Source organism: Eubalaena glacialis, chromosome 15 (assembly GCF_028564815.1).
Source record: "Eubalaena glacialis isolate mEubGla1 chromosome 15, mEubGla1.1.hap2.+ XY, whole genome shotgun sequence".
NCBI lineage: Eukaryota > Metazoa > Chordata > Mammalia > Artiodactyla > Balaenidae > Eubalaena > Eubalaena glacialis.
The window spans coordinates 41,657,805-41,681,870 of NC_083730.1; the positions used below are offsets into that span (position 1 = coordinate 41,657,805).

At 36.1% G+C, this 24,066-nt stretch overlaps 1 protein-coding gene across 5 annotated transcripts in view; it reads right to left on the bottom strand.

Moving 5' to 3' along the window:
- KIAA1328 (KIAA1328 ortholog) overlaps nucleotides 1-24,066 on the bottom strand; it is a 352,094-nt gene that overhangs the window by 270,248 nt on the left and 57,780 nt on the right. For 3 of the 5 annotated variants that reach the window (XM_061170437.1, XM_061170438.1, XM_061170440.1), the window contains one exon: nucleotides 17,919-18,034. The exons of the other annotated variants lie outside the window; for them this stretch is intronic. In XM_061170437.1, the coding sequence (XP_061026420.1) occupies nucleotides 17,919-18,034 (116 nt within the window). The remainder of the gene's footprint in view (nucleotides 1-17,918; nucleotides 18,035-24,066) is intronic. 5 annotated transcript variants of the gene reach the window in all.

The following is a 24,066-nucleotide window of genomic DNA, read 5'->3' on the forward strand; positions in this document are numbered from 1 at the left end:
CAAGATATGGAAACAACCTAAGTACCCATGAACAGATGAATAAAGAAGATATGAGATATATATATATATTGGAATACTACTCAGCCATAAAAAAAAGATAAAATCTTGCCATCTGCAATAACATCGATGGACCCTGAGGGTATTATGCTAAGTGAAATAAGTCAGACAGAGAAAGGAAAATACCATGGGATGTTGCTTATATGTGGAACATAAAAAAATAATAAACAAAGAATAAAATAAATGAACAAACCAAACCAAACAAAAACAGACATGTAGATACAGAGAACAGAGTAGTGGTTACCAGAGAGGAATGGGGGTAGGGGGAAGGGCAAAATGGGTAAAGGGGATCAACTGTACGGTGATGAATGGTAAATAAATTTTGGTGATGAGCACATTGTAGGGTATACAGAAGTAGAAATATAATGTTGTACAGATGAAACATATAATGTTATAAATCAACATTACTTTAATAAAAAGCAAAATAAAATATATGATTACTTAAAAAAGAATTATAATAGCATTTGCTTTGGTACAAAAAGAGGCTTATTTAAATTCACAGCATGCTTGAAATGATAACATTTTAAATGTGTGAGGGAATATAATAAAGAATAAAAATAAAATGATTTATCAAATATATCTTCATATTCATTTGTATGTTGTAAACTTTTTCAGGGAGAGAAAATATTTTTGTAGACTTCAAATTTTTATAGAACTTTTACAGTTTTGATCACCTTTTGTGGTAAACAGTTCAGATATTATTAACATGTTAAATACGATAAAATTCAGACTTGCAGAGGTTAGTTTATCCAAGGTCATATAGCTAGTTTAAAGGTAAAACGAAGTCAAGATTTCAAGTTTATGATTTTCGTGTTCTTTCCAAAATACTACAGTGTTTTTATTATGTCACATATTGATATAAGTCATATTTAAGATACCCAATTGCTAATTAACCAGAAGTTTACAAAAGAACTGTTCATATAGATTTTTTACTTAATAAAGATAAAAAAGCTGTCTTAGCAGCATAAAGCACTTCTCTGCCATCTCAAATTACTGTATAATACTATATGAAGAATATACTTATAAAGGCTGTGATATCTCTAAATGATTACACTTACCATCACACTAAAACCTCCTCTCACTCCCTTTGCCTCTAGACTGTTAAACTAGTCCTTATACTTAGCCTGGCACACGGATGCCTTGGGGTTATTATGTGAGACAGAGGTAGCTATCTGGCAACTTTTCCCTGCACTCAGCTAATAACTATTCTCTTCTATCACCATATCCTAGGCTCTCTTCTCAATTGTCAAACTTTCTCTAGTACAAATTTCTCATTAGGGTAATTTCTATTATTTCTAACCTTCTTTTCTATTGGTTTCATCTCTTTCTTATTTTCTCCTTTGCCTGTTGCCATTTTTCCTGTGTTTATCAGCCTTTGTGTAGATAAGGGTCTTCTAAAGGTATGGCCAAAAAATAAGACACACACATTATAACTACTATTAAAAAAATTGACCAACTGGAACACCAATTGGAAGATAAACAAGTATCATCTTTAGATATTTGAGTTTTCTAGGTCATATTTATTTAGAAATTCAAGGAATGTGTAAGACTTTTGTTAGGAAGCCTTCTTTCTCCATTTTTCACCAGGCTGAGCATTCAGGAAAAGAGTTGAACAGCCTGGGATTTCTGTATTAACAAAAGATAATGAAATTGGGAGAAGGTGACAATCCTTACCATCCTATCTATAGGGAGATCCATTTCAGATATTCAGTTAATTTTTGTTCATTACATGACTATACCATAATTAGACTTACTACATCTGAAAAATTAGAGATGGAAATGTAAAATCTTGGGCATAAGTATAAAAATTAAAAAAGGAAATGCTATTGTATAAGTCTATAACCGAGGTGAGAATATTACCATCTGAATCATTTAACTATTCAAAAGTGAAGGCCATACTGAGGTTAAGAACACTTAAGACAAATTTGCTACTGGTCAATAATAAAGTCATTCATCATATTCTTCAAATCTAAAGCAATTACAAGCTGTGGTATGGCAAATGGATTTAGCTGAAGAGATTACGTCAGAACAGCCCTTTAAAGAAGATCAGTAATGTAAAAGGCTAAATGAAATAATGAACTCTCCTCAACAATAATTATTATGGAATTGACTTATCAAAAGTCTATTTCTTCATGCAAGAACTGTTGAAACTTCCCAAAGTAATTTTAAATTATGCTAAACAGATTAACTACCATTTATCCAGTGCAGAACTATTACTAAAAACAAATTTAATTAAACAGAAATGTAGAAAATAAATTTTTTGAATTTCAGTCTGCTTAAGCTTATTTACATGTGGGCATCAAAAACAAGTGAATACTTTAGCTACTAGGGCTAGTTTAGAAGGCCCAATCCACATCTATTTGAATTCCAGTGTCACTTACTATAAAGCAACACAGAAATTGCTCTCTGGGAGTGCTCAGGCTCCACATCTAGAGCCTTTAGCAAGTCAAAGAAATCAAAACACTTTCAAAACCAAACCTGGAAAGTAAAGCTATTTGTTTTATTATAAAATGGTACACCACAGATATTAAAAGGATCTCAAACAATAAGGCGGAAAAATCCTTAAAAGCAAATCTCATTAAAAAATACAAAATAATATCTTAAAAATTAGTGTTCAGTCCGGTCTGAAGGAGCAGCTGAAAGGCCTCATCACACGGCTCTCTACAAGCAAGTGAAACTAGACTAAGTGCAAAGGAATAAAAGGACATCAGAGTCCAGGATTCTACGTGACCTGGTGGGACCCCTTGCCCAGGATCTCCCTTGCCTTGCTTATGCCTGACCGTGTAGATGAAAGGCTCTTGGTGCTCCAGCCAGGCATCAGGGCTGTGCCTCTGAGGTGGGAGAGCCAACTTCAGGACACTGGTCCACAAGAGACCTCCCAGCTCCACGTAATACCAAACGGCGAAAATCTCTCAGAGATCTCCATCTCAACATCAAGAGCCAGCTTCACTCAACGACCAGCAAGCTACAGTGCTGGACACCCTATGCCAAACAACTAGCAAAACAGGAACACAGCCCCTTCCATTAGCAGAGAGGCTGCCTAAAATCATAATAAGGCCATAGACACCCCAAAATACACCACCAGACGTGGACGTGCCCACCAGAAAGACAAGATCCAGCCTCATCCACCAGAACACAGGCACTAGTTCCCTCCACCAGGAAGCCTACACAACCCACTGAACCAACCTTAGCCACTGGGGACAGATACCAAAAACAACGGGAACTACGAACCTGCAGCCTGTGAAAAAGAGACCCCAAACACAGTAAGATAAGCAAAATGAGACGACAGAAAAACACACAGCAGATGAAGGAGCAGGGTCAAAACACACCAGACCTAACAAATGAAGAGGAAATAGGTAGTCTACCTGAAAAAGAATTCAGAATAATGATAGTAAGGGTGATCCAAAATCTTGGAAATAGAATAGACAAAATGCAAGAAACATTTAACAAGGACGTAGAAGAACTAAAGAGGAACCAAGCAACGATGAAAAACACAATAAATGAAATTAAAAATACTCTAGATGGGATCAATAGCAGAATAACTGAGGCAGAAGAACGGGTAAGTGACCTGGAAGATAAAATGGTGGAAATAACTACTGCAGAGCAGAATAAAGAAAAAAGAATGAAAAGAACTGAGGACAGTCTCAGAGACCTCTGGGACAACATTAAACACACCAACATTCGAATCATAGGGGTCCCAGAAGAAGAAGAGAAAAAGAAAGGGACTGAGAAAATATTTGAAGAGATTATAGTTGAAAACTTCCCTAATATGGGAAAGGAAATAGTTAATCAAGTCCTGGAAGCACAGAGAGTCCCATACAGGATAAATCCAAGGAGAAACACGCCAAGACACATCTTAATCAAACTGTCAAAAATTAAATATAAAGAAAACATATTAAAAGCAGCAAGGGAAAAACAACAAATAACACACAAGGGAATCCCCATAAGGTTAACAGCTGATCTTTCAGCAGAAACTCTGCAAGCCAGAAGGGAGTGGCAGGATATACTTAAAGTGATGAAGGAGAAAAACCTACAACCTAGATTAATCTACCCAGCAAGGATCTCATTCAGATTTGATGGAGAAATTAAAACCTTTACAGACAAGCAAAAGCTGAGAGAGTTCAGCACCACCAAACCAGCTTTACAACAAATGCTAAAGGAACTTCTCTAGGCAAGAAACACAAGAGAAGGAAAACACCTACAATAACAAACCCAAAACATTTAAGAAAATGGGAATAGGAACATACATATCGATAATTACCTTAAATGTAAATGGATTAAATGCTCCCACCAAAAGACACAGACTGGCTGAATGGATACAAAAACAAGACCCATATATATGCTGTCTACAAGAGACCCACTTCAGACCTAGAGACACATACAGACTGAAAGTGAGGGGATGGAAAAAGATATTCCATGCAAATGGAAATCAAAAGAAAGCTGGAGTAGCAATTCTCATATCAGACAAAATAGACTTTAAAATAAAGACTATTACAAGAGACAAAGAAGGACACTATATAATGATCAAGGGATGGATCCAAGAGGAAGGTATAACAACTGTAAATATTTATGCACCCAACATAGGAGCACCTCAATACATAAGGCAAATACTAACAGCCATAAAAGGGGAAATCGACAGTAACACAATCATAGTAGGGGACTTTAACACCCCACTTTCACCAATGGACAGATCATCCAAAATGAAAATAAATAAGGAAACACAAGCTTTAAATGATACATTAAACAAGATGGACTTAATTGATATTTATAGGACATTCCACCCAAAAACAACAGAATACACATTTTTCTCAAGTGCTCAGGGAACATTCTCCAGGATAGATCATATCTTGGGTCACAAATCAAGCCTTGGTAAATTTAAGAAAATTGAAATCGTATCAAGTATCTTTTCCGACCACAACGCTATGAGACTAGATATCAATTACAGGAAAAGATCTGTAAAAAATACAAACACATGGAGGCTACACAATATACTACTTAATAACGAAGTGATCACTGAAGAAATCAAAGGGGAAATCAAAAAATACCTAGAAACAAATGACAATGGAGACACAACGACCCAAAACCTATGGGACGCAGCAAAAGCAGTGCTAAGAGGGAAGTTTATAGCAATACAAGCCTACCTCAAGAAACAGGAAACATCTCGAATAAACAACCTAACCTTGCACCTGAAGCAATTAGAGAAAGAAGAACAAAAAAACCCCAAAGCTAGCAGAAGGAAAGAAATCATAAAGATCAGATCAGAAATAAATGAAAAAGAAATGAAGGAAACAATAGCAAAAATCAATGAAACTAAAAGCTGGTTCTTTGAGAAGATAAACAAAATTGATAAACCATTAGCCAGACTCATCAAGAGAAAAAGCGAGAAGACTCAAATCAATAGAATTAGAAATGAAAAAGGAGAAGTAACCACTGACACTGCAGAAATACAAACGATCATGAGAGATTACTACAAGCAACCCTATGCCAATAAAATGGACAACCTGGAAGAAATGGACAGATTCTTAGAAATGCACAACCTGCCGAGACTGAACCAGGAAGAAATAGAAAATATGAACAGACCAATCACAAGCACTGAAATTGAAACTGTGATTAAAAATCTTCCAACAAACAAAAGCCCAGGACCAGATGGCTTCACAGGCGAATTCTATCAAACATTTAGAGAAGAGCTAACACCTATCCTTCTCAAACTCTTCCAAAATATTGCAGAGGGAGGAACACTCCCAAACTCATTCTACGAGGCCACCATCACCCTGATACCAAAACCAGACAAAGATGTCACAAAGAAAGAAAACTACAGGCCAATATCACTGATGAACATAGATGCAAAAATCCTCAACAAAATACTAGCAAACAGAATCCAACAGCACATTAAAAGGATCATACACCATGATCAAGTGGGGTTTATTCCAGGAATGCAAGGATTCTTCAATATACGCAAATCAATCAACGTGATACACCATATTAACAAATTGAAGGAGAAAAACCATATGATCATCTCAATAGATGCAGAGAAAGCTTTCGACAAAATTCAACACCCATTTATGATAAAAGCCCTGCAGAAAGTAGGCATAGAGGGAACTTTCCTCAACATAATAAAGGCCATATATGACAAACCCACAGCCAACATTGTCCTCAATGGTGAAAAACTGAAACCATTTCCACCAAGATCAGGAACAAGACAAGGCTGCCCACTCTCACCACTATTATTCAACATAGTTTTGGAAGTGTTAGCCACAGCAATCAGAGAAGAAAAAGAAATAAAAGGAATCCAAATCGGAAAAGAAGAAGTAAAGCTGTCACTGTTTGCAGATGACATGATACTATACATAGAGAATCCTAAAGATGCTACCAGAAAACTACTAGAGCTAATCAATGAATTTGGTAAAGTAGCAGGATACAAAATTAATGCACAGAAATCTCTTGCATTTCTATACACTAATGACGAAAAATCTGAAAGTGAAATTAAGAAAACACTCCTGTTTACCATTGCAACAAAAAGAATAAAACATCTAGGAATAAACCTACCTAAGGAGACAAAAGACCTGTATGCAGAAAATTATAAGACACTGATGAAAGAAATTAAAGATGATACAAATAGATAGAGAGATATACCATGTTCTTGGATTGGAAGAATCAACATTGTGAAAATGACTCTACTACCCAAAGCAATCTACAGATTCAATGCAATCCCTATCAAACTACCACTGGCATTTTTCACAGAACTAGAACAAAAAATTTTACAATTTGTATGGAAACACAAAAGACCCCGAATAGCCAAAGCAATCTTGAGAACGAAAAATGGAGCTGGAGGAATCAGGCTCCCTGACTTCAGACTATATTACAAAGCTACAGTAATCAAGACAGTTTGGTACTGGCACAGAAACAGAAATATAGATCAATGGAACAGGATAGAAAGCCCAGAGATAAACCCACACACATATGGTCACCTTATCTTTGATAAAGGAGGCAAGCATATACAGTGGAGAAAAGACAGCCTCTTCAATAAGTGGTGCTGGGAAAATTGGACAGATACATGTAAAAGTATGAAATTAGAACACTCCCTGACACCATACACAAAAATAAACTCAAAATGGATTAAAGACCTAAGTGTAAGGCCAGACACTATCAAACTCTTAGAGGAAAACATAGGCAGAACACTCTATGACATAAATCACAGCAAGATTCTTTTTGACCCAGCTCCTAGAGAAATGGAAATAAAAACACAAATAAACAAATGGGACCTAATGAAACTTAAAAGCTTTTGCACAGCAAAGGAAACCATAAACAAGACCAAAAGACAACCCTCAGAATGGGAGAAAATATTTGCAAATGAAGCAACTGACAAAGGATTAATCTCCAAGATTTACAAGCAGCTCATGCAGCTCAATAACAAAAAAACGAACAACCCAATCCAAAAATGGGCAGAAGACCTAAATAGACATTTCTCCAAAGAAGAGATACAGATTGCCAACAGACACATGAAAGAATGCTCAACATCACTAATCATTAGAGAAATGCAAATCAAAACTACAATGAGGTATCATCTCACACCGGTCAGAATGGCCATCATCAAAAAATCTAGAAACAATAAATGCTGGAGAGGGTGTGGAGGAAAGGGAACACTCTTGAACTGTTGGTGGGAATGTAAATTGACACAGCCACTATGGAGAACAGTATGGAGGTTCCTTAAAAAACTACAAATAGAACTACCATACAACCCAGCAATCCCACTACTGGGCATATACCCTGAGAAAACCATAGTTCAAAAAGAGTCATGTACCAAAATGTTCATTGCAGCTCTATTTACAATAGCCAGGACATGGAAGCAACCTAAGTGTCCGTCATCGGATGAATGGATAAAGAAGATGTGGCACTATATACAATGGAATATTACTCAGCCATAAAAAGAAATGAAATGGAGGTATTTGTAATGAGGTGGATGGAGTTAGAGTCTGTCATACAGAGTGAAGTAAGTCAGAAAGAGAAAAACAAATACAGTATGCTAACACATATATATGGAATCTAAGGAAAAAAAAAAAAAAAAAGGCCATGAAGAACCTAGTGGCAAGATGGGAATAAAGACACAGACCTACTAGAGAATGGACTTGAGGATATGGGCAGGGGGAGGGGTGAGATGTGACAGGGTAAGAGAGTGTCATGGACATATATACACTACCAAATGTAAAATAGATAGCTAGTGGGAAGCAGCCGCATAGCACAGGGAGATCAGCTCGGTGCTTTGTGACCACCTAGAGGGGTGGGATGGGGAGGGTGGGAGGGAGGGAGATGCAAGAGGGAAGAGATATGGGAACATATGTATATGTATAACTGATTCACTTTGTTATAAAGCAGAAACTAACACACCATTGTAAAGCAATTATACTTCAATAAAGATGTTTAAAAAAAAAAAAATAGTGTTCAAAGTTCAATAATACCCAACCAGGAGACTAAAAATAAAGGAAAACTATCAGAGAATGATATCTGAAACCACACTAATTATTTAGAAATTTAGAAACATTACCCTTCTACAGATACACTGAAAGGCTTTTTCAACATAGACACAGAATAAAAATACCAAAGAACTAAGTACATATTAAATACTGTCTAAATCTGCTCAGGCTGACAAAATACCATAGACTGGGTGGCTTAAAACAGAAATTTATTTTCTCATGGTTCTTGAGGCTGGAAAGTCCAATCAAGGTCTCAAAGGATTTGGTTTCTGGTGAGAGCTCTCTTCCTGGCTTTCAGATGGCCACTGTGTCCTCACATGTGGGGGATGCAGAGAAGGGAGGGAGAGAGAGAGAGATCCCTCTTTCTCTTCTTATAAGGCCACAGTCCTATTGGATTAGGGCCTCATCCATATGACCTCATTTAACCTTAATTACCTCCTAAAAACCCTTCTCCAGATAGTTACATTGGGGGAGGGAGGGAGGTGTTAGGGCTTCAACACACGAATTTTGGAGGGACAAAATTCAGTCCATAGCAAACACTAAAATAACAAACATACATACGTAAACAAATGAACCTTGCTAAGCCCAGAATAGAGGGCAAAGTGGTTGAAAAGCACAATCTTATATCTTAATATTCCAAAGCATCTAAGTTTAACAGTTAGATATATTTATCAAGATTTCTTTAAGACTTGTTTCATTTTCACAGAAGAAAAACTAAAAATCAGAAAAGGTACTATGAGATGGAAAGCAGATCTTAATCATTTCCTAGCACATTTGTTTCAACATATAAATATACTCAACATTCTTTTCCAGCCTTAAAACAAAACAGAAAACATTTCTTCAAATATAGATTCCCTTTGGCTAGATAATATCTCCTTTTCTCCACAGCCTTCACTTTCTCTACTACTCAAGTCTAAAGCAACTGAATTGGCTTATTCTTCTAAAATGAAATTGAAATGGTCTTGCGTTCAATGACTGTGTAAAGTTCCAAAGGTATAAATTAGCTGATCCAAGACTGACGTAAATTTTCTTACTCAAAATCCAGTACTACTGAAAGAGCACTACAGGTGCCCAAGGAAGCACAAGATGCACAAGTTAGGGCAATTGGTATAGGTATGAATGCTTGAAGAGTTCTAAGAGTCAAATACTATTAAAAAAAATTCAGAAAAATGTCCTGAAGTCTCAAAGAAAACTAGCAAAAGGAACAATGACAAAGAAATAGAAATAAACTGTAATAGGTAGGAAAAACTAATGAATTTTTCCTACCTAGTATGTAGGTACCACACAAGGGAGTCATAAAACTGAAGGTCACATGTGTTATGTGATATCAGTAACGGAGGGCTTAAACGTCAAAATTAAGAACACGCATTCGATATTTTAGGCCATAAGAAGCCAAGGCAAGTTATTAAAAAGACAAGTGATGTGATAAAAATAGTCCTCAAGAAAGATTAATCTGGCAACAGTGATGAAATGAAGTCAATCAAAGGGCGGCTGTAGATAATGGAGACGGGCAAAAGGATACTACACAGGAATGCAGTGAAGTGTCAGTGAAAACAGCAAAAGACAATGGGTTCACAACTTCTTTATCCATATATACAATGGTATATTACTCAGCCATAAAAAAAGAACAAAATAATGCCATTTGCAGCAATATGGATGAACCTACAGATTCTCATGCTGAGTGAAGTCAGACAGAGAGAGACAAATATCATATGATATCACTTACATGTGAAATCTACAAAAAGGCTACAAATGAACTTATCTACAGAACAGAAACAGTGATAGATGTGAAAAATAAACTTACGGTTACTGGGGAGTAAGCAGGGGGAGGGAAAAATTGGAAGATTGGGATTGACACATATAAAATACACTACTATATATAAAATAGATAACTAATAAGGACCTACTGTATAGCACAGGGAACTCTACTCAATACTCTGTAATGGCCTATATGGGAAAAGAAGCTAAAAAAGAGTGGATATATGTATATGTCCAACAGATTCACTTTGCTGTACACCTGAAACTAACACAACATTGTAAATCAATTATACCCCAATAAAAATTAAAAAAAAAAAAGACAATGGGTTCAGAATAACATTTCAGAGGGAAAATGATAAAGACTTGGTGACTGAATAGAAAAGCCAAAATACAAGTGAATCTCAGGAACATTCTACATACCTGGATTTCTGGATAATTAGGTTACACTCTATTAAGTAACGCCTCCCCTCCCATTTTTTTTAACCAACTTTGGATAAAAAGCACTGTAAAATATAATTTTTTGATAAAATTGTGCTTTAACTATAAAGCAGGTTAGAAAAGTAAGGCTTATTGATATTTGTATCATTCACTACTGCAGAAATAATTTGGTGTAAAGACAGTTGGTATCAAAAGATTTCACTCTTAACTCTGCAATGGGCTGTTTCAGTTACCTCTCCAGACCTGTATCTTTATCTGTAAAATAAGGATATGAGTATCTGCCTCACCTAACTTAATCAGGTTATCGTGAAGATTAAAAAGTATAAGTGAAGGTGCTCTGTAAATAGAAAACCAACACACAAATGTAAGATGTCTTACTAACAGAAGAACTAGAAGTACCAAGAAAAGAGAATGGGATAAAAACAATTTAGCATTATTTTGATGCCTCAGAATCATCATTACGAATGTTAAGTACCGTACTTCATTTAATATATGATGGCCTTGAGATATATCTAGGTGGGGAGAAGCTCTAGACTGCTGTGCATTTTCAGTTTTTATGTCATTTTTAATAGTTTTAATAGCTGACTCTCCTATCAGCTTCAATATTCTCACTGTAGCTCCTTTCCCTACTTCTAATTTTCTACTTCTAATCTGCAATGGACTTACAAACTAGATACCAGATAATGAATTTATTATTATACATTTGACAGCCCCAGGAATTTTCATATAAGAAAAGTTGCATATATAGGGGACCAGAGCAGGTGAGGAGTACTTCTTTTTATTCTTATTCTTGGATGAGTTCCAGAAAAGTAAAGTGTAAATATAACTCACTACCACAGAGTAACTTAAACCCTAAAGGCTTATTGAAATGAAGTTGTATATGGATAAAATTTTAATATATTTTTTTACTTTCTGCAAGCATTTATCATCAATTTCTCCCTTCAGTTAGCATTAATATCTAAGTATTTTTAAGAGAACAACATAATCTTTAAGAACAGCTTAAGGGGACTTCCCTGGTGGCGCAGTGGTTGGGAGTCCGCCTGCCAATGCAGGGGACACGGGTTCAAGCCCTGGTCCGGGAAGGTCCCACATGCCACGGAGCAACTAAGCCCGTGCGCCACAACTCCTGAAGCCCGCGCTCTAGAGCCTGTGCGCCGCAACAAAAGAAGCCACCACAACGAGAAGCCCACGCACCGCAACAAAGAGTAGCCCCTGCTCACCGCAACTAGAGAAAGCCTGCACGCAGCAACGAAGACCCAACACAGCCAAAAATAAACAAATAAATAAATTAAAAAAAAAAAAAAAAAGAACAGCTTAGGCAACAATAATACTAGTAATAACTAGTTCTTTCCTTAAGCATGTTTATTTCTTTGTAATACAAATGTGAAGGGTTATTTAATCTGTTATTATGATTTATAATGACATTCCAGGATAATATACAATAATGGTCCAAAACCTGCTAAAGCTATACAGCATCACAGAGCAAATAAAATGGCCCCCAAAAGCACAACTTCTACAGTACTAGAGATAGTTATTAGATTAGTAAAACAATATTGTCTAGCACTTGTTAAATGGAATAAACTGACTATCCATGTGCACAGAATATATCCTACCACCATAAAATTCAATTTGTAAACATAAAAAAACAAAAACCCAATATTTATTCAAAACAAAAAGGCTGATAAGGTGTTGGGCAACATACTTTGCTATATTCGTATACCACATTGCCAGACACCACAATACCCTCTCCTCTGCCTATAGGCTTCTTCACTAAGTTTAGATTTTTAATTCTCCCCAAACTATTTCCAAGACTGGAGAATCTCCTGCCTTTTCTTATGAAGGATCAGAAAGACTAATTAGAAAGGGAAGACGTGGGACTTCCCTGGTGGCGCAGTGGTTAAGAATCTGCCTGCCAATGCAGGGGACATGGGTTCGAGCCCTGGTCTGGGAAGATCCCACATGCCGCGGAGCAACTAAGCCCGTGAGCCACAACTACTGAGCCTGAGCGTCTGGAGCCCGTGCTCCGCAACGAGAGGCCGCGACAGTGAGAGGCCCGCGCTCCGCGATGAAGAGTGGCCCCCGCTCGCCGCAACTGGAGAAAGCCCTCACAGAGAAACGAAAACCCAACACAGCCAAAAATAATAAATAAATAAAGAAAGAAAGAAAGAAAGAAAGAAAGAAAGAAAGGGAAGACGTACCCTTTCTTCTGAAATTCATTTCCTTACTCATGAAACTTATTTCTATTTACTATCTTTTCCTACCCTGCCTACCCACCCAAGACCACTGCATCCAGATCTATGATAGAGCTTCCTACAGTATGGTTCCTATTCTTGGTAAAAGTCTATCAGATGGTGGTAGTTTGGCTCATGTAGCAGAGATGTATATAGTTAAATAGAAAGCTTTGAATACCTCTGAAGTATTATTGCTATTTGAACAGATGATTTCTTTTTACATAATTAGATTAAATTCTTGTGAATTGTTTCTAGTCTAATTTCAGCACAGACATACTGAGACCTTTGGCTCATTCTAAAACATTCCTCAAAAAGGTTAAGGTTGGTTCCTTTAAAATTCTTTCTTCCTAGAGCAAGGTTTCTAAAACAACCTCTGATGCAATGCGCTTGAGGATCTAAGCTCTAAGTACCTCTAAACCTCTTCAATTTACTAAGTCTCAATCAGAGAGACAATGAAAACAGACCAGAAGGGGAAAAAAACAAACAATTCTGTCAGTCTGGTTTCCGGGAGAGGAAAGTAAGACCTGGTTTGTTCTCAATGAGCACCTAACTGGTATATATGATGCAGAAAGGTTTCCTCTTTCATAGAAATAGAAGATAAAGCAGAGAACAGATCAATTTCACTCTCCTACTGGGCCTCTAAGCAGCCTAAGCACCTGCTTAACCTAATGAAAACCATCAAAACCCCACTGAAGAAAGGCACAGAAGTGAGAAACAGAGAAGCTAGTCAACTCATCTTTCATCCATATAGTAGTCATAACGAGAATTGCTATCTTTTTTTCAGTGTCCCAAAGTAAGAAACACTGCTAGATTCTTTACACACACAATGTAAAGAGTCTGCCAAATTTCAACAAGCCTGCAAAAAAGGCATTATTAGCTATCCATATATTATAGATGAAAAAAGAGACTTAGAAAAGTTCAGTAGCATTCCCAAGGTCAGACAGCTAGGCAGTGCTGAAACAATTTTGACTCTAAAGCCCATTGTGCTTTCTTCTCTGTCACTTCCCTTGCTCTGTCAGTTAAAACAGTGAAATCAGAAAATATCAAACTTTACTTTCCTTCTGTAAGCTTTTGATACCATCCTGACCTGAGACCTATGTTCTGGAAATACAATCAGCTCAAACATTAATCAACTTTTGTAATGGCTACATCCTCTGTGTCTTATACTATTACATGCTAACATGTTTTAGAATTATTCCTATTGGGCATATTTCTCTCTACATTTCAGATTTATCTCTCCATTCATACTCATTCAGCTAGGCAAAAATCTACTAGGTTCATCAGATTGCTTGACTTTGTAAATGGCATATTCATTTATGTAGTTAATTTCTCAAGAAATAAGCTTTCTTTGTTCAAAGACTGAAAACTACCAAGTATTTTTATGTTTTAGTAATAAATTCTCTACTTAGTGTAAGAACAAATCCTTCAGAAGCCTGATCCAAATGCAAATATGTAAAATATCTTTACTCTTTTCTACTAAGGGACTGGACTGGTCTGGGTTCGTACAGTTGATCAATAAATCCCATTATTAGAACTTTAAAAACAAAAAACCCATAAATTAGGATAACACACCTTTAAAATGCCAAAAATCAGAATCCATATAGTTCCTCACACAGAAACAGGCTTTAAAATAATTTGAAATTATCTGATTTCATGTATATGAGTCTGAATCATTCATGTACAAGAGGTTAATGTATCTGTAGTTAAAACTGTATTGTTTTAAATCATATCCTTGTTTTATGTTTCTAAGTTTTACAGAGTTTTATGTACTATAAAATCATCTACATTAACCTTTGACAAGTTTGTACTGGTAAAGGAGATTTGTACTTGAGCAATCTACTTGGAATACAAACCATGGATGTCACTGTTTTTTAATCATATCTTCCATTCTCTTTTCTTTGACAAGTTCTACGAATACCACTTATCTTTAGGTGATTCAAAAAATCTTAAACCAATTATACTAACTAAACCATTTTAATTTTTGAACATGGTCTAACATTTACTCCAATCTTCACTCACAATAATAATAATAAATGCTCAAATCAAATCCTTTTATACCAAATGCAAAATAGGTCTAACTACAACACATGTCTAAGTCTTTGACTTATTTACATGCCTTTTCCTTTACTTTAATCTTATAAGGTAGATGGGGGAGAGCAAACTTTTCTGCTGAGGGCCAGATAGTAAATATTTCGGGCTATGTAGGCCACAGGGTCTTTGTTGCAACTGCACCACTTGCAGCTGTAGCGCAAGAACAGCCACAGAAGATACATAAATGAATGTGTGTGGCTGCACTTAGCTGGCACCCTGATAGATCTGGCCCATGGCAGTAGTTTGCTGACCTATGTTCTAAGAAAACAGGAAAAACTGTGTCACTACAATCACCTGGGGGTATGTTAATATTCATCCTGATAGAAGAAACTATTCTGTCCATAACCATGCTGAGTTCAGACTGCTTCGACACTAAATACAATTAATCTTGATCCAGAAGAGTGCTAAATGTAATAGTCCACCAAAGTTAAATTCTGCTTTATCAGACAGCCACACATTTTTGGTAAGCATACAGATAAACAAGGCCACACTCTAACCGTGGCCAGGATTTCTAAATTGTCTGCTACCTCCTCCCTCTCTCACCTTATTTCTCCAACTCACCCCAATTCCACTTGACATAATATTTATTTATTTATCTTGTTCCGGGAAGATCAAGGTATCACCACCTCCTCTGTATTTAAAAAGTGATTTCAGGGACTTCCCCGGCGGTCCAGTGGTTAAGACTCCGTGCTCCCAATGCAGGGGGCATGGGTTCGATCCCTGGTCGGGGAACTAAGATCCCACATGCCGCATGGAGCAGGCAAAAAAATAAAAACTATAAAAAAATTTTTTAAAAAGTGATTTCAATTTCCCCTACTTCTGCTACCAGAGTTGGAGGCTGACTTCATTTCCAATCCCCTTCCCTGCTGCCTCCCACTGTCTAAATTGGATAAGCTAAACGCTCACTTCCTCAGCCTCCCTTGCAGATTAGCATGCCCATGTGATAAAGTTCAGGACAATAAGTATCTCATGAAAGACTGCTGGGGGGCAGAGTCGAGGGAAATGCCCTGGGAAAGATTTTATGTATTTATGAAAAAGGACAGGGAGTCACAACTACCAGAACGTCTTCCTTCCCCTTTCTGCCTTAATGCAAATGTTAATACCTGGAATTGGAGCAACCATCATGAAACCTGGAATCCTGCAACCATTAGAAGAAGCTAAGAGAACTGTATGGACCCAGCACTGAAAACTTTAAGCCACTGAACCAATGCCAGAGGCCACTTATCTCCAGAATTGTTATGTGCAAAGAAATAGACCCTGTAAAGTGAACTTCTGTTACAAATAAAAGCATTCCTAGTCCACCTTTTCTTGAAAGTGCTAGGGTCCTGAGTCACTATTCCTTTTGCAAAGTGAAAGACTAACACTGGCTGAGCACAGTTGTGAATTCTGACTAAACAGTGTTATTTTAACCAAGAGAGAAAAGTAGCAAGAAGAAAATCACAGAGGTGGGGGGCGTAGCCTGAGAGTTGACAACCCAGCGCAATAAAGTCAATGAAAGCAAAGAAAAGAGAAGGCCCAAGATGATTATTCAAATGCTAAAGAAATATAGAAAAAAAAATTGAAAAAGTACTCCTTTCGAACTGTGGAGCCCACAAAACTAACAAATGTTCTACTCCACAAATCAAATCGGAGAATTCTGATTCTATTAATTTGCAATCACGCACTCCCACTGTTTGAAAAACACAAGTTCAGAACTCAATTTTTATAGTTATTTTTTGTGCTTTTTTTTCCAGTGAATTAATTTATCTTTATGCTTCTATTTCCCTGGTTTTCACAAAGGTATAGTTACTGTCAATATATGATCATTTTTGACAATCAAAGAATCTTCAAAATATTATTAAAATCAAGTAAATGGGGGACTTCCCTGGTGGTCCAGTGCTTAAGATTTTACCTTCCAATGCAGGGGGTGTGGGTTCAATCCCTGGTCGGGGAGCTAAGATCCCACATGCCTTGGGGCCAAGAAACCAAAACATAAAACAGAAGCAATATTGTAACAAATTCAATAAAGACTTAAAAAATGGTCCACATCAAAAAAAAAAATCTAAAAAAAAAAAATCAAGTAAATGATGCTACTGACAATAAGGACAATCGTTCCTTTAAGCAGTCACATACTCCTTTAGCTGGCAGATCCAGCATCCTAACTTTAGGGACAGTCACTTCTCTTTTATACCAATGTCACTGCAAAAAACACCCAAAGATAAGTATCTACCCAGTCAAAACAAACTTCAGAAATATGCTTATTTCAACTCACATATCCCCTAAAGTACAATTCTTAAGTTAAAACACCATTTTTAATTTTACTTTCTTACAAATAATGAAATTATACATATTTACACTCACACACACATAACCCTCTCTCTAATTCTAAACCCAATAGTTTTCTCTTCCATGAGAATAGTTTGGTAGTATTATGTTGCAGTAGAAACATTTATCAATTACAACATCTATAAGTTACAACGGATTTTTTTTGTTTTTATGATTTCAGAATAGAATTCCTTAGAACTGTCAAAGCTTTAGCTAAAAAGAATACCAAAGACAAAGAGGGTTCAGGCTCAATTACAGTAGTGGAACGGAATTTAATAAAGTTCCAACACTACATTTTAATGCCCAAATTTCTTATTGTCTCTTTGAATTGACAAATGTGTGCTCCACAGTATAATAGCAGCAGTGGAACAGCTGCACAACTGTATCAAGCACAAAGGAAGCAACAACACATGCTGTTAAGTGTCGTTCTGACTGCCTAAAAATGGCAGCCCATGCAGATTTACTCTCTGTTATAAATTAGAACAATTATTTCTCTGGAGTTTACATTTTCTTCATGAAAGAGTCAAACTTTCTGCACGTTAAAAAAGAGGACTTTCAAAAAGGATATCTTCCCTTTCTTTTATGATCAGTTCATTCTGTTCTTCCAACTGCCTGATCTTCTTCTCAAATGATTCCTGCTCAGCTTTGAGTCTTTCTTCTGTTACTTCCTTTTCCTCACTTACTCTGAAAAAAATACAAGTGAAAAGAAAATGCCCATGAGAACAAAATAAAATATGTGCCTACAGCTGTGGTTTACCAAAACTAGATTTATTCCAGAGGTATGCTGGTTTCTTCAGGGATACTTCATGTTTTTTGAATTTTTTAAAATTAATCTTTCACAAGGCAATATTCCATACCTTTGTAATAAAATACGCATGTGGTTTTTACATCAAGAATTTTTGCAATAATCAGAATTGCCTTAAATATGGAAAGTCCTATACTTTATGGGTTCCCAATTATGATCCAGGACAGAAAAATATCCAATTTTTAAAACAAAGGTTTCATCTCTTCATTATCAAATAAGGCACAATTTATTTTGATTTAAATCTTTTTCATACTTCTATTTAAATCCTGTCAATAAAATAAACAACATATATATCGCTTAAATATTGCATTAAGGGCTTCCCTGGTGGCGCAGTGGTTGAGAATCTGCCTGTTAATGCAGGGGACACGGGTTCGAGCCCTGGTCTGGGAAGATCCCACATGCCGCAGAGCAACTGGGCCCGTGAGCCACAACTACTGAGCCTGCGCATCTGGACCTTGTGCTCCACGACAAGAGAGGCCACGATAGTGAGAGGCCTGCGCACCGCGATGAAGAGTGGCCCCCGCTTGCTGCAACTAGAGAAAGCCCTCGCACAGAAACGAAGACCCAACACAGCCAAAATTAAATTAATTAATTAATTTAAAATATATATATATTGCATTAAACATACATAGGTGATTTTACTTTTTCCTGGTACTAATACCCTGCAATCCTCAGTAGCATATAAATAACTGGACTGGAATTTTTAAATGGCATTAAGATAAAAAAAGGTTTGCACATTTATTCTTAGTTCAAAAAGGGATTATAAAGTAAAAAACACTGACCAAAAATATGTATCTTTAATGCTTAACTCTGAAAGGTATTCCATCTCAATCCTATCAAAAATGGGTGGTTTCTGATAAGAGCACAGAGGGGGGGAAAAAAAATCTAAACAACATTAAAACTTACCTTAAAATGACAACCCTAATTTTCATGTTACTCTGTGAACAGAGATGTTGGCTCTGAATTTCTGTCACTGGTGATTAATTCTCCAAAGAGAGTACAACACATTTTATTCTATAAGATCACACAGGGATATGTGTTAGTGAAATCCACAGGGAAGTCAAATCTTTTCTTTGAGCATCTAAATTTATTTCCTCCCACACCTGTACTCCACCAGAGCAATTTCTGAATAACACGAACTCCACAGCCTTTCCTTTGTTGCTAGCTTTCTGGTGGGGATATTAAGATCAATGAAATAACAGAATGAAAATTAGAATTTTGAATGTTCAAGAGTTGATTGCATCTTGTCTTTGAATTAATTTGTGTGAAAGTGCATGACATATAGTAATGTTCAAAAAATAGCTTTATTTTTTCTTGCTTATCATGACATTCAAATCATTTTCCCAGCTCCTATTATTTACATTTGGCATAATACTAGGCTCATGTTTGGGACTCAGGACCTTCTTTCTACAAGCATAATCTCTAATACTGATACAATTACAAGGAATCAACACAACTAAACAAAGAACAAATATACACATACGTAGAGGATTTGTAATCTGGTCTCAGGTTAGCCTGCTCCCTTGTTGCCATCTTTTTACAATGCCTTCACTTTTCTTGTCATTATCCTCAACCACATTTGTACTAACATCTTTCACAATAATTCCCCACTGCCTCTTAAGTTTTTTCTAAAATTGTCAAACATTTGAACCATTAATTAATTCTATCATCCAAATCGCTCCTCTTCAATCTATCAACCGGCTTCTGAAACACCTTTGCTAGGAAACTGTTCCAGACCAAGTACACCCCCAAACTGTAAATCAGAAAACCACGTACATATGGTGACTGTGGCAAAGCATGCTTATTTCTCTGGGCATCGTTACTCCCACTTGTAAACAAACAAGGCTAGACTAGACAATTTTAAAATTCTTTCCAGCTTAAGTTCTATAATTTCCTTTACTATACTATAAACATACTGGAACTATATATATGTCCTTTACAAATATGGAGAGCATTTGTAAAGAAATAAGAAAGAAGTTAACAAACATCTGGTCAGGGTACAAGGCATACAATACTGTAATCTATGCAAAAGCTACAGCCATAGGCTAAAAGAGGCAGTGGGAGAGGATGACAAGAGAAATATTAAAAAGTGTAACAATGCAAAATTTCACATGAGGTTAATGTAAAACAAAAGAAGTGATGAATCTGTAGGATTATGCATAAAAGAAAGATGTAATAGGTAATGCTATATATTGTAAGGAGAGAATAAACACTGTCAAGGTGAGAAAATATGTGGCAAATTCTCTCCCTGTTTAGATTGGTCAAATCTTAAAGATGAGACTGAAGAGGAAAATCCATAAGCAGATAAGAGAAGATTTATTTTCATTTACTTATTAAAAAATATTAACTGAATGCCTACTATAGGAAAAAATAATCACAGTAAGTTTATCCAGTTATGGGATATCCAAAAGGAACCTCACAATGGCCCCTGTCATTTCAATTCCATTCATAAAAGCCATATAAATATGAGGAATGACCCAAAGATTTGTTTGTTCAAGAAAGCAAGGCTTCCAAGGTCATAAAAACAGTAACAACAAAGTACACTGCCACATTTACCTAACATTAAAGTAAATGCAGAAAGTATGTCTAGAGACTGCCAGGTCAAAACATATACCCCAGCATTTACTTACTCCCTTTGTCAAACCTGAAGAAAATCCATGAAAACTCTAGGGATCACTGACGGCAAAAAATGCTTGTACATATATTCAATAATGCCAGTGGCTATGATGAGCTTCTCCCAAAACTTAAAGTGCTCTATCCAGAAGAACCACTCTTTCCTAAATTTAGTTTCTAGAGATATTTGAAAATTTTGTTGCTACACTATTTAAACAGGGTTTTTTTTTTTAAAAAAGAAAATCTTTTCTGTTATGCTGCTATGATTAGACTACCCGTTAGCAATTATTATGCTCTGGAAGGCTATAAACTTAACAAGCTGTGTTAAGCACAAAAGGCAACACTTCTATAGGCCTATCTGAAGATATGCATGGCTTCTCTGTGGCCTGTTAGCATAGTTAATAGGAGCAAGTATATTAATACATCCTTTAAATGCAAAGGACTTGCCAATAAAACAAACTCAAGATTTTATATCCACTCTGAAATATGTCTTCCTGTTTAATTTATGTTCAATAATATTTCCCATGAGGTGTATGTATGAGAAATTATCTGGTATCATGATCTATATTTTTTATCAAAGCATTCTCAGACCACAAAATAACATAAAAATACCTAATCCTCTATCTCATTTAGGGTACAGCAATAAGCTAGTTAACAAAATGAGAATGTAAACACAAAAAAGGGAAATATTTGACTAATAGGATAGAAAAGTTGAAAACTCTGGTCAAGAGGATATTCCCAGTGTTGGTCTGTTAATTATTTACAAGGAGGACAATAGTCTGTTCATAAAGAAATAATCATTTCAGCATTTATTTAACATCTCAGAGTATTTCTCAATAATGTCCACAAACTGTACTCTTATCTAACCAGGAAAGAGAATTCATGCACTTAGAGTTGGGTGGTTGGGCTGAAAACCATGGCAAAAAACCTGAGTTTCCTTGAAGGCTTATGTTTTAGCTTAAACATCCCTGCACATTCTGTATTTTTCTCCATAAAGCAATCTTTTCTTTTTTAATATAAAAAGTTTCCCCATACCCATCTATTCTAAACTTTTTAGTAAAACTAATGTTCTAGGAAGAGATTTATTTTATGGCTTTACATACCCCCAATGTTCTTCTAGGTACTCCAGAAATGTCTTTCTAATGTGAAAGACAAGGTCAAGGCAACGAAGCTTCTATCCCAAAGAGAATTAATTGCAGCTCACCAATGGTCAACCAGATAAATTTCTTTCCCTGATTGATATCTCATATTTGGAAGCAGAGAATGCTGGTAGCATTCTATAAATTCTCAATATTAACTTAGTGGATAAGATTTAGAGAGATTAGATGTCCTAGATTTCACAGGACATCTAGCCAACAGAAAGGGAGATATTGTTTTTAAGCAAATGTAAATGCATGGTGAAAAAGAAGAGCTTTCATGGTTAAAAAAATATATTTATATAAATATATATATATGGCAGTGAAATCATCTTAATGTCCTCTTTACAAATTTTAACATTTGATTGTAATTTAAAATGTACTGTCTAGGGGCTTCCCTGGTGGTGCAGTGGTTGAGAATCTGCCTGCCAATGCAGGGGACACGGGTTCGAGCCCTGGTCTGGGAAGATCCCACATGCCGTGGAGCAACTGGGCCCGTGAGCCACAATTACTGAGCCTGCGTGTCTGGAGCCTGTGCTCCGCAACAAGACAGGCTGCGATAGTGAGAGGCCCGCGCACCGCGATGAAGAGTGGCCCCCGCTTGCCACAACTAAAGAAAGCCCTCGCACAGAAACGAAGACCCAACACAGCCATAAACAAATAAATTTAAAAAAAAAAAAAATGTACTGTCTCAAGGAACACAGGTGCTTTAAGAAATGAGAAACACAGCAATCTATGTCAAAAGAGGTCTAAGAACTACAGAACAACAGCAAATGAATGTAGATGCAAAAATCCTCAACAAAATACCAGCAAGCACAATCCAGGAACATTAAAAAAAAAAAAAAAAAAGGATTATACATCATGCCTAATTGGGATTTAACCCAGGAATGAAAAGTTGGTTTAATAATCAAACATCAATTAATGTAATATACCATATCAATAAAATAAAGGACAAAAACCACATGATCATCCAAATAGATGCAGAAAAGTGTTTGAAAAAAATCCAACAATGATTCATGATTAAAAAAAAAAAAAAAAACCTCAGTAAATAGGAAGAAAAGGAAACTTCCTCAACCTGAAAAAGGCCATCTATGAAAAACCCACATCTAATACCATATTTAATGGTGAAAGACTAAGTGCTTTCCCCCTGTGATCACAAATAAGACAAGGATGTCTGCTCTTGCCACTGCAAGTCAACTTTGTATTAGAGATTATAGTCAGGGCAATTAGGTAGGGAAAAGAAATAAAAGGTATCTAGATTCTAAAGAAAGAAGTCAAACCATCTCTATTTTACATGACACAATTTTGTATACAGAAATTCTAAAAAATCCACTTAAACTATTACAACTAATAAAGGAGTTCAGCAAGGTTACAGGATAAAAGATTAATATATAAAAGTCAACTGTATGTTTATACAATGACAGTGAACAACCCCCAAAAGAAATTAAGGAAACAATTCCATGTACGTCTGCATCAAGAAAAATAAAATACAAAGGAATAAATTCAACAGAAGAAGCAAGACTTGAAAACTTGCAAGACTTGCTTGCAAGTTTTGCAACAGAAGAAGCAAGACACTGAAAACTATAAAAACATTGTTGAAAGAAATTAAACACCTGTATTAATGGAAAGACATTCCATGTTCATGACCGGAAGACTTAATATTGTTAAGATGGCAGTACTCCCCACATTGATCTTCAGATTCAACTCAATCTCCATTAAAATCTCAGCAGGTTTATTTGCAGAAATTGACAAATTGATCCAAACCTAAAACTCATATGGAAATGAAAGGGACTCAGAATACCTAAAATATTGCTGAAAAAGGAGAAAAAAATGGGGATCTCACCCTTGCCAATTTTAAAACCTACTACAAAACTACAATAATCAAGAGAGTGTGGTACTGGCATAAAGACAGACATATAGATGAATTAAACATAAATAAACACTCATTTTTATAATAAATTGATTTTTCAACCAGGGTAACAAAATCAAAGGAAAAGAACAGTCTTTTCAACATGCAGTGCAGGGACAACTTGCTATCCACATGCAAAAGAATGAAGTTGGGCCCCTATAACTCACAGCATTTACAAAAATTAACTCTAAATGAATTAAAGACCAAAATGTGACAGCTAAAACTATAAATTCTAGGAAGAAAACATAGGTAT